The following is a 12,246-nucleotide window of genomic DNA, read 5'->3' as shown; positions in this document are numbered from 1 at the left end:
TCCATTTTCCATCACGCTCCGCTACGTTCCTAGCTAACAGGCTACAGTTCATCAGTGCCACATCAGCACGACCGACAGACCTCATCCACAACCGCCTTTTTTTCGTCTCGTCAGGTGGCCAGGTGAGCCGTGCGTGACCTCTTTCTGGCTCACCCAGGCCCATTCTTGTTAGTCAAGCAGGCAAATAAGCAGACTGCTAATGCGCCCGACAACCTGCGTGGCTTACCTTCTGCCAATCCACCTTGCCAGCATTTCCGATACGACATTCCCCAAAACGGCCCGCTTGAGCACGAGGTGATTCTTGTCGGCTAGGAATTTTCTCTGGGCGGCGTTCTTACTGGTTGCGTCTCCCCAGCCACCTCTCCAAGCTTTAGGGTGCTGATCGAAGAGGGGGTCAGTTATTTCAGCCTTGCTTGGAGATCAACAGAAATATCCGACGAGTGCCCAGGTGTGGTCCACAGCACTCATTTGTCCAGGCCTAGAACCGGTCAAAATGCCATTCGTGTATTGCTCAGCCACCACAAGTCGAATCCTTTTAAAGATGGGAAAAGTATATCATTGTACCAATTATGCAAAAGAAATTCTCGAAGCCCGTTTACTGCATTGTCGTCACTTGAAAAATGTTCTAGGGCAATCTCATTGAACACGGCAACGGAACTTCAACTCGGTCTCAAGTCCACCATCCAGGTTATTTCGCTGGATGCCAATCGCTGCCCAGGAGCAGTGGTGTTCCCCATTGAAGGTGATGGTAAGGTAGTCGTCTCCACTGGGTGAACAGTGGTGGGTGAATTCAATTGTGCAAAACACAATTCTGTTGCCATATACTTGTGGTTTGAGAATTTTAGACTTGCCCGTACCTTGACACCACGTTCGCAACTCATGACAAATCATACAGAGAATTTCCAACAAAGGCAGAAGAGACGGAAGAGCACCTTCAGAAAGTCGGCAATTACCCTCCGGACACAGTTTCTATTCTAGGGCATGGACATGCGCCTGTGAGAGCGTGTGGGCTGCACTCTCCAACTTTCTACAGTCTCACATCCACATGGATAAGTATCAACTACAAATATTTCGATCTGGTGAAGACGTTAGACTTGGTAACTATAATGAGGCGGCATCACTCATGGGATTTATAGTAGGAATCACAAGCTTGGGGAGTGCTGGACCCAGGATAGCGACGTCAAATGAGATGTCATAATGAAATCAAGAAGCGAAAGAACGTCGAGTGGATTACTCTTATTATTTCAAGGCTCAAGAGATGGCACAAAGGTTAGAGAAGCTGGAGCGGGGGGAGAAAGAGGTGATCTCTTATCGAGGCAGAGTGGGACAATCTACACCTCTTCAACAATTTGATGAATTTGGTACAAAGTTGACCGGCGACAAAATGCTGGTATCAAAGATCATGGAGGGGATTGGAAAGGCGAGAAAACTGACCATTCCTCCAGAGGGCCTTGAATCCATTTCTTCGGATGAGGATGAGATTGTTCGGTTGAAGGACTTTGTATCTCTTCTGTCCAAAATGGACCACACGGGAGACTCATCAGGAAGTAGACCATTGCTCATGAAAAATGGACCTCCCCCTACTCTCGTCATTCCTATAACGAGCTTCGCCATCTTGTCGGCGTGCTTCGGTCCAAGGACATATATGCCCGCACCGGGGGTTTAGACTCATGGACCGAAGAGCTCAGTACGGAGACACTCTTTGGAGACCTGTGCAGGGGAATATATTCCGTTTCGATCAAGAGACTCGAGAAAGGTTGAAGGATTCGGGGAACAACAATACTTACAGCCGGAGAGCGACCGCAAAAGGAAACCAGGAGATGATATCCAGGAGACTGAAACTCCAGAGACCACGGATGAGGATGGAGTCTATCAAAGCGCGCGAACGGGAGCTAATGAATCTCAGGCTGACGAGGCTAGAAATGAGCATCTTGTCGCCAGTCATAATGCTGTTGGCAAACAGGAAGCTGAAGATGCTTCTACCCATTTTGACAGTGAGCTGAAAATAATCGAGGGAGCTTTTTGTCTACTCAATAGCGGGAAGAAGAACGTCGGCTTCGAAGACGAGGATGACTCCCTGTCTCTTTCGGAGGAGTTGGCTCTTAGACAATCCCGATCAAAAGACGACCTGGAAGATATCGCTAAAAATTTTATGCGGGCGACTGAAACGAGCATGGTCAGGATGGATGCGTACAAAGATGCAAAATTATGTCTGGTTGGGAATGATAGTAGCAAATGGGATGACTGAACCATAAGAAGTGCTGGAACAAACCGTACACGAGGAGCTGGAGATAGAGATTTGAAGAGCAGTACTTTGGAAGACATGGTTTTTACAGACAATTTAAAGATACCCAGAATGGAAGCCTTGCATCGTCTGGCCTGAAGATCGCGTCTCCGACCTGCCCGAGTTCAACGACGTCAGGTTCGAGCTTGCGCCATCATTCCGTGTTCACAGCTCCCCGAATTCAGGCCTCAATTGACGCCATCGCCAACGTTTGAATTTATCTTCCAATCTCAACTCTCAAGCCTTCTCTTTTTCTTTCCCATCATCCTTTCGCCCAATTCCCCCAGTCTCTCGTGTCGGCATGTTTGCCAGATCAATGCTGAGGTCTGCCGGACCTCTCCGTCAGGTATTTCAATTCCTCATTGCCCCAAGTTAAGCTCTGCTCTTTACTGGAGTCAATATTTCCAAAACTACAAATGCTCACACACCCTATTTTGAATAGAACATCCGCAGCTATGCGACCGAGGCACCCAAATCCTCCGCTTGGACTCCCTGGATAGTCGGAGCTGCTGCCATCGGGGCAGGTATCGCAGGCTACTCATTCCTGGGCTCGAACAAAGCCACTGCGGACGCACCCAAACCGGCCGAAGACGCGAAGGCAATGAGCAAAGAGGCTCCCTCTAAAACCTTCACGGGCGGCGATCAGGGATTCATAGATCTCAAGCTCGCCGAGGTCCTGCCCTACAATCACAATACCAAGCGGTTCAAGTTCGAGCTACCGGAGAAGGATCATGTGTCAGGATTGCATGTTGCTTGTAAGATTTGTGAACAACGGGCCTGTTACACTCGAGGCATCATTGACGCGATATGCTCCAAATAGCTGCAGTTATCACGAGATACAAAGCGCCAGATCAGGAGAAGCCAGTTGTTAGACCATACACGCCCATCAATGACGAAGGTAGGTTTCCTCACATTCGATACTCCTCCCCCACGGAACTTGACACGCTCACAACATCCGTAGATGCGAAGGGTTACCTCGAACTCCTGGTCAAAGTGTACCCCAATGGACCAATGTCCGAACACCTGCATTCGATGACGCCGGGCCAAACGCTCTCATTCAAGGGCCCTATTCCAAAGTACCCCTGGACCCCCAACAAGCACGAGCACATCACACTGATCGCAGGCGGCACGGGCATCACACCCATGTACCAACTAATCCGTGCCATCTTCAAGAATCCCGAGGACAAGACGAAAGTATCTTTGATCTTTGGCAACGTCAAGGAGGAGGACATCCTGTTGAAAGAAGAATTGCAGAAACTCGAGAACGAGTTTCCCCAGCGCTTCCGCGCCTTCTACACCCTCGACAACCCGCCCGACAGCTGGCCGTACGGCAAGGGCTTCATCACCAAGGAGTTGCTAAAAGAAGTCATTCCAGACCCGAAGAGTGGCAATATCAAGATCTTCGTCTGTGGTCCCCCAGGCATGTACAAGGCCGTCAGCGGTGCCAAGGTCAGCCCACAGGACCAGGGCGAGTTGACTGGCATCCTCAAGGAGCTAGGATATACCAAGGACCAGGTGTTTAAATTCTAGGCCTGTGCCAAAAATCCGGGTGGAAGCTGCAGAGAACGAAATGAAAGGAGAGAAGGGAAGGGGAAGGGGAGGGGGGTTTGCAAACCCAATCATCAGGCTACTTCTTCCTCGAATGAAGAGCAAATGAGGTATACCAACAAAAAGAGAGCAAGCGCAAAGTGTACAAGAATTCAAAGGAGAAAGTCGGACTTGTCTGTATTTGTACATATGCAGGCCAAAACGAGCCTTGGGATACAGCAAGGAGACAAAAATCAAGGCTACTAGACACCCTAAAAGCCCCTGGCTGCTAACATTGCCGGTCTCGAATCTAGTCTACGATGACAAGCTTGTGTGTACGCGCTACTTAATCTGGGCCGTGCAACGCTGCGCGATTCGATGTGTTTGGTCAATTCATATTGAGGATTGAATTCCCCCGTCGGTGAGAGCGGGAGCGTTGGAAAAGAATGATGGCGGAAAGGTTGACGTGTGGGTAGGCGGTTAAAATCAGCCACGCGGTGGGTGAAGGGCGAGGCTGGGGCAGCATGAAACTCCAGCCTTGCGCGGGGCGGGGAGGGTTCCCAATCGGATAGGGTCAACGCCACTAAGAATGGTTGAATGCTCAAACAGCTTTCTGTGGCAGAATGATTCATAGCAAGGCTGCGGAGGCACGCCAGATGTTTTGTTCACCCGTTCAAATGATCTCGATTTTTTGTCCGAGATAGTTAGCTCAACGAAAGAGAGCCATAAATACTGCCTGTTTTTGGGTATTCAACAATACGTGAGGTAACATCATGAAAACATTCTTCATTCCAAGTGCGATCAGAAAGCATTGAGAAACTCTCCGAAGTAATGGTGGGTGTAGGTGATGATAAATTGGAGGTGCGCCGATGTTAGGGAGTTCGATCTTCGGCCTTGGAGTCAGCTTGGGGATGTGCTTCGAGCATCGAGGTCCTTGTTTAAGTTCCGTATATACAAGGAAAATAATTAGAATGACCATGTTAGAGCGGACAACTGAAGATGCCAGGACTGGGTCACTCAGTTCCCCGTTCGTCCCAGCACCTGCACCCGCATGTGAGCGCGTTGAAAGCGCAGGAGGCACGGCTTGAAACGAGTGAATTGGGGATGGGTGACCTGTGTGGCGAGAAAGCCTCTGATGAAGCTCGTAAATAGGGCCCTCCAAGGCCCCAGCTGGACAGGAAGGAGCCCAAAATTGGCCTTCACGCCTAAAGATAACCACTCCTTTGACCTGAGCCAAACAAGGCCCTTGCCCACTAGGTCATGGCAGTGGCAACCTCATTATATTGACTGCCCTAGCGGTGGACACGTTGAGAGGACTTTCGGGGCCGACGCTGAGCATCAATGCGGACCGCTTGGGAAGGTGGTCAAGATCAGCATGCCCGACGGAAAGAGCCGCAGAATAGCAGGCATGATCGGCTGCTGAAATCGACAAACTTTGGCAGTAAGTTCCAGTCCGCAAAAAAGAGGAAGCGGGGAGAGCTCAAACGGGTCAATGCCGGCTTGTCCGAGAGGGTCCCCTAACAATTTGGAGGTGACAGGTCAAACAGCAACTTTGGAGCCGTCAAGCCAAATCGGCAGGGTAACCCCCCCAAGCTCATAGCTGGCCTCAATCTCCTCGTGGCCACCAGGTAATTCTGTGAGTCAGTCTGACACGCAGAAATTGCTAGGCGGGCGGACGCCCAGAGGCGCTTATGCAACAATTCGTGGGTCACTGATGATCGAGTTGAGAGTTGGGTGGTCTGACTGATTGTTTTAGGCGTTGATGTTTCCGGGGGGTCTCGAGTTGCCAGCCAGATTTCGGAGACGCCTGAGAAACTCAGAGCATTACACGTTCCCTCGCCCACTGTGGTACTCCCGATTGCAATTTCTTTCCCCCTCGTACTGGGGAAGGGGCCGAGGATTTCTGGGAGCACATGCTCTTTTAGGGGAGCTGGTGAGGACTCGCTTCGTGTATTCTAACAAACTATGCTGTTTTCCATTGTCAGACGCCGTAGGCGCCTCAACAGGCTTTATCGTTCCTGCATCCAGCAAGCAAGATAACTCTCATAGTGTTGTTGCGGTCATGTACTTCTCCCTCTGGGGAAGCTCTCTAGGAGGGGTTGCACTCGAGAGTCCCTATTCGGCAGTGATGGAGGGTGAAGGGCCTAGGCTGTTTTAGCTTGCAAGTCGTGCAGGGTTGCTCGAGTCTGGTTGGTAAACAAGCCCAAGTGATGGAGGAGGGAAAAGGCCCGTAAGCCTCTCTGACTAGTTGATGAAGTTACAAGCAGGCAACTCGGGGGCCAGGCAAATAGAGCCGGAAAACTGCAGCAAACACAGGAGGGTTAAGGAGGGTAGGTCCAATTAAATCCCAGGTAAGGCCCTCTAGCGCGGCAGCAACAGTGGAGCCTGCAGCACACAGGACCGCCAGTGCATCAATGGAAGAGCAAGAGACCTGGAACTTGGAGCTGCACTGCCCAAGCCCAGGCCCCAGCAGTACCATCCATCTTGCCTTCTCTCGCCATCACCCTCGCCATCACCCGCCAAACGTGCGGGTGTAGCTCTCTGCTGTCTGGTGTCTGATCTTGATCTTGCAGCTCCTCCCTTCTCCGGCAGGCATCTAGCTGGCTCTTCTGGCTGGGTTGATCCGGCGCGGCCCTTCGACCTGCCCTCGGCCACTTATACCCGGCATCCCCCCTCTCTTCTCGCTTTTTCTCCCCCTAATTTCTTCCTTTCCTTCTTCCACCTTTTCTCAAGACTCCGCCCTCACTTGCTCATTTTCCTACAGGGCTGCCTTTTAGTTAAACCCAGTCTCGCATTCTCCATAAACGCCATCTCCATCCACATCACTCGCCCGTACCGAGTACTGTAAATTGTTATAGCCAATCCTTCGTTCACTTGTCGACGCTTGTTTCTCGCCATGGCAAAGAAGACTCATGACCCCGAATCTGCCACGACTCAGGTCAACATTGCTGATTTCCAGCGAACACGCGATTCGGTATGTTCAAAGAACTGCGTATACCTATTACTCTGCCTCACCATCTGCACCCACGCACACGCGTAACTGCATCTGAACCTCGACCCCGCGACGAGGCTCTGCTACACCCTCTCACCAGAAACAAATGCTTCACCCACCACACTTTGCACCTCTCACTACCTACCTCGTAGCCAAACTTGATCCTTGATTCACTTGATCCATGCGTCAAGCATGTCTGCCATACCTATGCGGCACCTTGCACTCTGTGATAAGGCCACTCTGAATGCTATTCAAACTCTCACTTCTGATTTGGCTTCCCTCGCTCAATCCATTTTCGATATACGGAATGATCCAGAAGCTATTGCTCACACCCACAACCAGGTCATTGTTGCTCTCGCAACTCTCCAGTCATCCGTTCAAGACCTCTCTCGTGCCTACATTCAACATGCCAATACCGTTCTCACCCCAGGCAAGCATGGTTTGACTCCTATTGACAGCAACCTCACCAGCATCCTCACCGAGTCTGGTCTCTTGACTGGTCGACCCGCCGATGCTGCCCCGGCCGCAGCAGAACCTGAGGGTGACGGAAAGAAGAAGCGCAAGAGGACCCCTCACGACCCCAACGCTCCGAAGCGTGCTCTCACCCCATACTTCCTGTACATGCAGAGCGCACGTGCCACTATCGCTAAAGAGCTGGGTGACTCGGCCAAACCAAAAGAAGTTGCCGATGAGGGTACTCGTAGATGGACTGAGATGAGTCCTGCCGAGAAGAGTGTACACGTCCCCACGAACCCCTTTTTTATCTCCCTATCGTTACTGACTTTCTGTAGGTGTGGGATGACAAGTACCAGAAGAATTTGGCTGCCTATCGTGTCAAGATGGCAGCATACAAGGCTGGACAACCAGTTCCCAGTGATGAAGAAGCTGCTCGTTTGGTGGAGATGGGCAAGGCACCAGATCACGTTGCTGGCGTCGATGCCGAAGCAGAGACAGAAGATGAGCCTGCTGCTCCTGCTGAAACTTCTGACGAGTCGTCTCCGGAGCCGGTCAGAGAGCCCACCCCGCCGAAGTCTAAACGCCGCAAGACCAAAGATGCCACTCCCAGCAAGCCCACTCCCAAGGCTGAAGCTAAATCTCCAGAGAAGAAGGGCAAGAAGGGTAAGAAGGAGAACCCATCTGCTCCCGCCTCGTCATCGAAGACTGAGAAATCAAGGAAGGCAAAGAAGTAAGGGGGTTGACTGGCTGGGGATGGCTGTGAGATGAGGAACGAGTTGTATCTGAGTATGTGGCGGTCATTCGTACGGTTTCGGGTTTGGTCACGGTTTCGAGGACACTCTTGATCAAGTGGTTTCTTTTCTCATGCTCACAATGAAAGGTGCTCTCATCAGGCAGTCTTGATGCTCTGATGAACGGGCGCAAAGCAGAGCTATTATCGTGGTTCAATGCGATGTGAAGCTCTCTACTGCAACCGTTTTTTTTAAAAAAAAAAATTGTGCATGACGCATCATAAACAAAAATGTTCTTCCATGTGTCCCCGCCACAAGCATCGGGGCCAAAGCTCTCTATTCAGGCTGAGAAGAGCCGACCAGGGTCCCTTTGTGCTTTTGATTTCCTGCTCATGCCACTTTGGGATTTTCCTTTGCCCCGCACCACCGCTCGTCCATGATAGGCCACGCCGCCGCCAGCGAGAAGATAAACAACTTCAGTGTCGTTAGTGAAAGTCTTTCATGTGCTGGGGTCGAGATTGAAATCTTTCCAACCGGGCAGCCTTCACGATGCAACTCATTCCAAAAGAGGTACGAAGGATTTCATACTGAGACTAGCACACTGGACATATATTGACTCCGTGCGACAGCTTGATAAGCTCGTTATATCCCAGTTGGGACTGCTAGCACAAAGAAGGCTTGCCAGAGGTGTTAAGCTGAATCATTCAGAGGCCTGTGTATGTGACGTTAACACCTAATGAACGCGAGCCGCCGCTAATCTCTCTCTCAAAGGCTCTCATTGCAAGCAATTTACAAGAGGTAGATGGTGAAGAAACCCCTTGGAGAACAGAAAAACTGAAACGGTTAACTTTAGCTTATTCGCGATGGAAATCACACAGTCGCCGGCCTCATGTCCATTGGCAAGACCATGCTTGGTCGACGCCATGTACAACCATCCGTTGTTTCCACACTGACAGAATTACAAGTCGAAGGCACTTTCAAGACTGGGACTTACCTCGTAACCGTCCATCATCCCATCAGCTCCGATGACGGCGATCTAGAGAAGGCTCTGTATGGAAGTTTTCTTCCTGTACCCTCGAAAGATGCATTCCCACTGCCGGACGAGAGCGAATATGATAACAAGAAGATGCCCGGCGCCGTTGTTCCAGCCAAGGAAGGCAAGATTATGTTGAATGAAGGTCGAAAGAGGATTCGTTTGAAGGTGACCAGCAAAGGTGATCGGCCGATTCAGGTACGATTGAAATTCAACCCCTTGTCTAACTTCCCAGAACTCACAGAACTCTGTTCAGATTGGATCCCATTACCATTTCATCGAGACCAACCCTCAACTGGAATTCGATAGAAGTAAAGCATACGGGTTCCGTCTCGATATCCCGGCCGGCACATCAGTCCGTTTTGAACCTGGAGATACCAAGACCGTCACGCTGGTCGAAATTGCAGGAAATAAAGTCATCCATGGCGGAAACAACCTTGCCTCAGGCCCGGTTGACGTATCCCGTGCCGAGGAAATTGTTCAAAAACTCCAACAGGCTGGGTTTTCACACGTTCCGGAACCTGCAGGCGATTTGGCCCATATAGATGTGGCATCCATGACTCGAGCAGATTATGCAGGCATGTTTGGTCCCACTGCTGGCGATCTCGTTCGACTAGGGACGACGGATCTCTGGATCAAAGTCGAAAAAGACATGACTGTGTATGGTGAAGAATGCAAATTCGGCGGAGGAAAGACACTGCGTGAAGGAATGGGTCAAGCTTCTGACCGCAAAGACTCAGATGTGCTCGATACGGTTGTCACCAACGCCCTGATTGTCGATTGGACCGGTATCTACAAAGCAGACATTGGTATCAAAAACGGAGTTATCGTGGGAATCGGCAAGGCTGGAAACCCAGATGTCATGGACGGCGTTGACTCCAACATGATTGTTGGCAACGGAACAGACGTCGTCGCCGGCGAACACCACATCGTCACAGCAGGAGGCTTCGACTCACACATTCATCTCATCTGCCCTCAACAAGCGTATGAGTCCATTGCCGCAGGCATCACGACCTACCTGGGTGGAGGTACGGGACCTAGCACGGGCACCAATGCCACCACCTGCACACCAGGGAAACGGCATATGAAGCAGATGCTTCAAGCCGTCGACTCTCTCCCCATCAACTACGGCATCACGGGCAAAGGCAACGACAGCTCTCCCGTTGCTTTACGTGAGCAATGTGAAGCCGGAGCTTGTGGACTTAAACTCCACGAAGACTGGGGAACCACTCCCGCTGCCATCAACACCTGTCTCTCCGTCTGCGACGAGTACGATGTCCAATGCCAGATCCACACCGACACTCTAAATGAGTCCGGCTTCGTGGAATCCTCCATTGCAGCCTTCAAGGACCGTACGATCCACACATACCACACCGAAGGCGCTGGCGGCGGACACGCACCCGACATCATCTCGGTAGTCGAGCACGAAAACGTCCTCCCTTCCTCTACCAACCCGACGCGCCCATACACGCGCAACACGCTGGACGAACACCTCGACATGCTCATGGTCTGCCACCACCTCTCGAAGAACATCCCCGAGGACGTGGCATTCGCAGAATCACGAATTCGCGCCGAGACGATCGCGGCCGAAGACGTGCTCCACGACCTCGGCGCCATCTCCATGATGTCCTCGGACTCCCAGGCCATGGGCCGCTGCGGCGAGGTCATTCTGCGGACTTGGAACACGGCACACAAGAACAAGGTGCAGCGGGGCACATTGAAGGAAGACGAAGGCACCGGCGCCGATAACTTCCGCGTCAAGCGTTATGTGAGCAAATATACGATCAACCCAGCTATTACACAGGGCGTGGGCCATCTCATCGGCAGCGTCGAAGTGGGCAAAGTTGCGGACCTGGTGCTTTGGAAGCCTAGCATGTTCGGTACGAAGCCGAGCTTGGTGGTGAAGAGTGGTATGATCAGTTATGCACAAATGGTATGTTATATTACATCGCCTATCCCCTTTATCCCTTCTCTTCTCCTATTTTCAATCAGCTTGACCAGTCCATTCCATCTATCCTTAAACTGACCACCTTTTTTCTTCTTTCTTTAGGGTGACCCCAACGCCTCCATTCCCACCGTCCAACCCGTCATCGCGCGCCCCATGTTCGCCCCGCTTGTCCCCAGCACATCCATCACCTTCGTCTCCTCTGCCTCACTCGCTTCTGGAACCATCGCATCCTACAATCTCTCCAAACGCGTCGAAGCTGTCAAGAACTGCCGCGCCATCAGCAAGAAGGACATGAAGTTCAACGACGCTATGCCCAAGATGCATGTCGATCCCGAGCGGTATACGGTCGAGGCGGACGGGATGATTTGTAAGGCGGAGCCGGCGGGGGAAGTGCCGTTGGGTCAGACGTATTTCGTTTATTAAAGACAGATCAAGGCGCAGCACATCGGTGTGACCGGACTTTGGGGGGAGGAAGAGAGAAGAGGAAGGCGAAGTGAAAGGAAAAGAAAGGAAAAGGGAAATGGGGAAATTGCAGGCGAGAGTCAGAAAGCTATAATAGGGAGATGGAAATACATAGTCACCGTGATATATGGATTGACGTGCGATGAGAAAATAACCTAGATTCCAAAACTCGAAATTTCACCCACAAGCACTCCCTAATAAGCAACAGTCCAGAACAACGAGCCATTTAGAACGACCGAAAAGAGATTGGATCAGATCGAAGAGATGTAGGCTATGCCCGTGTTGCGAGAACAGATCTTCTCGTACGTAGTCTTGCTGCATGCAAGGCTGAGATATCGCAACTCTCGCCCATTGAGGGTGGGCTGTTTGGCGTGGGGGTGTCTACTGTCTACATGCCCGCATTATAAGAAGCTCCGTGCAAACATACATACATTCGAGAAACAGATATACATCGATACAGACAATCTTATCGTATCTTTCATTTTCTTCCTTCATCAGCGCGTGAAGACAAGTCAAAAGCTAAAACTGTGTAATACCAAGTATTCGACCGAGCTGCGAAGCACCCAAACTTTAGGCATATGAACGCAAGATCGCCAAGTCGCCAATTTCATGTCAAACAAAAGCAGGACGCAAAGTGATCTTTCTGCCGCGAGGCTGCCCGAGCTTAGTATCAACTGAGGAGAAGACAAAAGACCCAGAATCAAAAATCATACAAGGCCCACCGCCGAATTGAAACGCCAGTCTCCCAAAAAAGGGTCTAAGCATGATGTGTTATGTTGCCCGTCTTCTTCTCATCATCATGTCATGTGTTCC

At 51.1% G+C, this 12,246-nt stretch overlaps 4 protein-coding genes across 4 annotated transcripts; all 4 read left to right on the top strand.

The window, feature by feature from the left end:
- Positions 1 to 1,258: 1,258 nt before the first annotated feature.
- Positions 1,259 to 2,248, top strand: Z518_09876 (uncharacterized protein; the record flags this gene model as incomplete). The annotated part of the gene is made up of 2 exons (XM_013412493.1): positions 1,259 to 1,631; positions 1,719 to 2,248. The coding sequence occupies 2 exons, from the start codon at positions 1,259 to 1,261 to the stop codon at positions 2,246 to 2,248; spliced, it is 903 nt and encodes a 300-aa protein (XP_013267947.1).
- A 337-nt stretch (positions 2,249 to 2,585) lies between these two features.
- Positions 2,586 to 3,814, top strand: Z518_09875 (uncharacterized protein; the record flags this gene model as incomplete). Its single annotated transcript, XM_013412492.1, has 4 exons — positions 2,586 to 2,630; positions 2,727 to 3,039; positions 3,105 to 3,182; positions 3,246 to 3,814. The coding sequence occupies 4 exons, from the start codon at positions 2,586 to 2,588 to the stop codon at positions 3,812 to 3,814; spliced, it is 1,005 nt and encodes a 334-aa protein (XP_013267946.1).
- A 3,181-nt stretch (positions 3,815 to 6,995) lies between these two features.
- Z518_09874 (uncharacterized protein) lies at positions 6,996 to 7,993 on the top strand (the record flags this gene model as incomplete). The annotated part of the gene is made up of 2 exons (XM_013412491.1): positions 6,996 to 7,538; positions 7,595 to 7,993. 2 exons carry the CDS (start codon positions 6,996 to 6,998, stop codon positions 7,991 to 7,993), a joined length of 942 nt encoding a protein of 313 aa, XP_013267945.1.
- Positions 7,994 to 8,539: 546 nt separating this feature from the next.
- Z518_09873 (urease) lies at positions 8,540 to 11,394 on the top strand (the record flags this gene model as incomplete). The annotated part of the gene is made up of 6 exons (XM_013412490.1): positions 8,540 to 8,560; positions 8,620 to 8,706; positions 8,762 to 8,788; positions 8,844 to 9,221; positions 9,280 to 10,956; positions 11,074 to 11,394. 6 exons carry the CDS (start codon positions 8,540 to 8,542, stop codon positions 11,392 to 11,394), a joined length of 2,511 nt encoding a protein of 836 aa, XP_013267944.1.
- Between the last annotated feature and the right edge of the window lie 852 nt (positions 11,395 to 12,246).

The sequence above is a fragment of the Rhinocladiella mackenziei genome (assembly GCF_000835555.1).
Source record: "Rhinocladiella mackenziei CBS 650.93 unplaced genomic scaffold supercont1.8, whole genome shotgun sequence".
In the NCBI taxonomy this organism is placed as follows: Eukaryota; Fungi; Ascomycota; class Eurotiomycetes; order Chaetothyriales; family Herpotrichiellaceae; genus Rhinocladiella; species Rhinocladiella mackenziei.
This window is presented reverse-complemented; position numbering and strand designations above follow the sequence as displayed.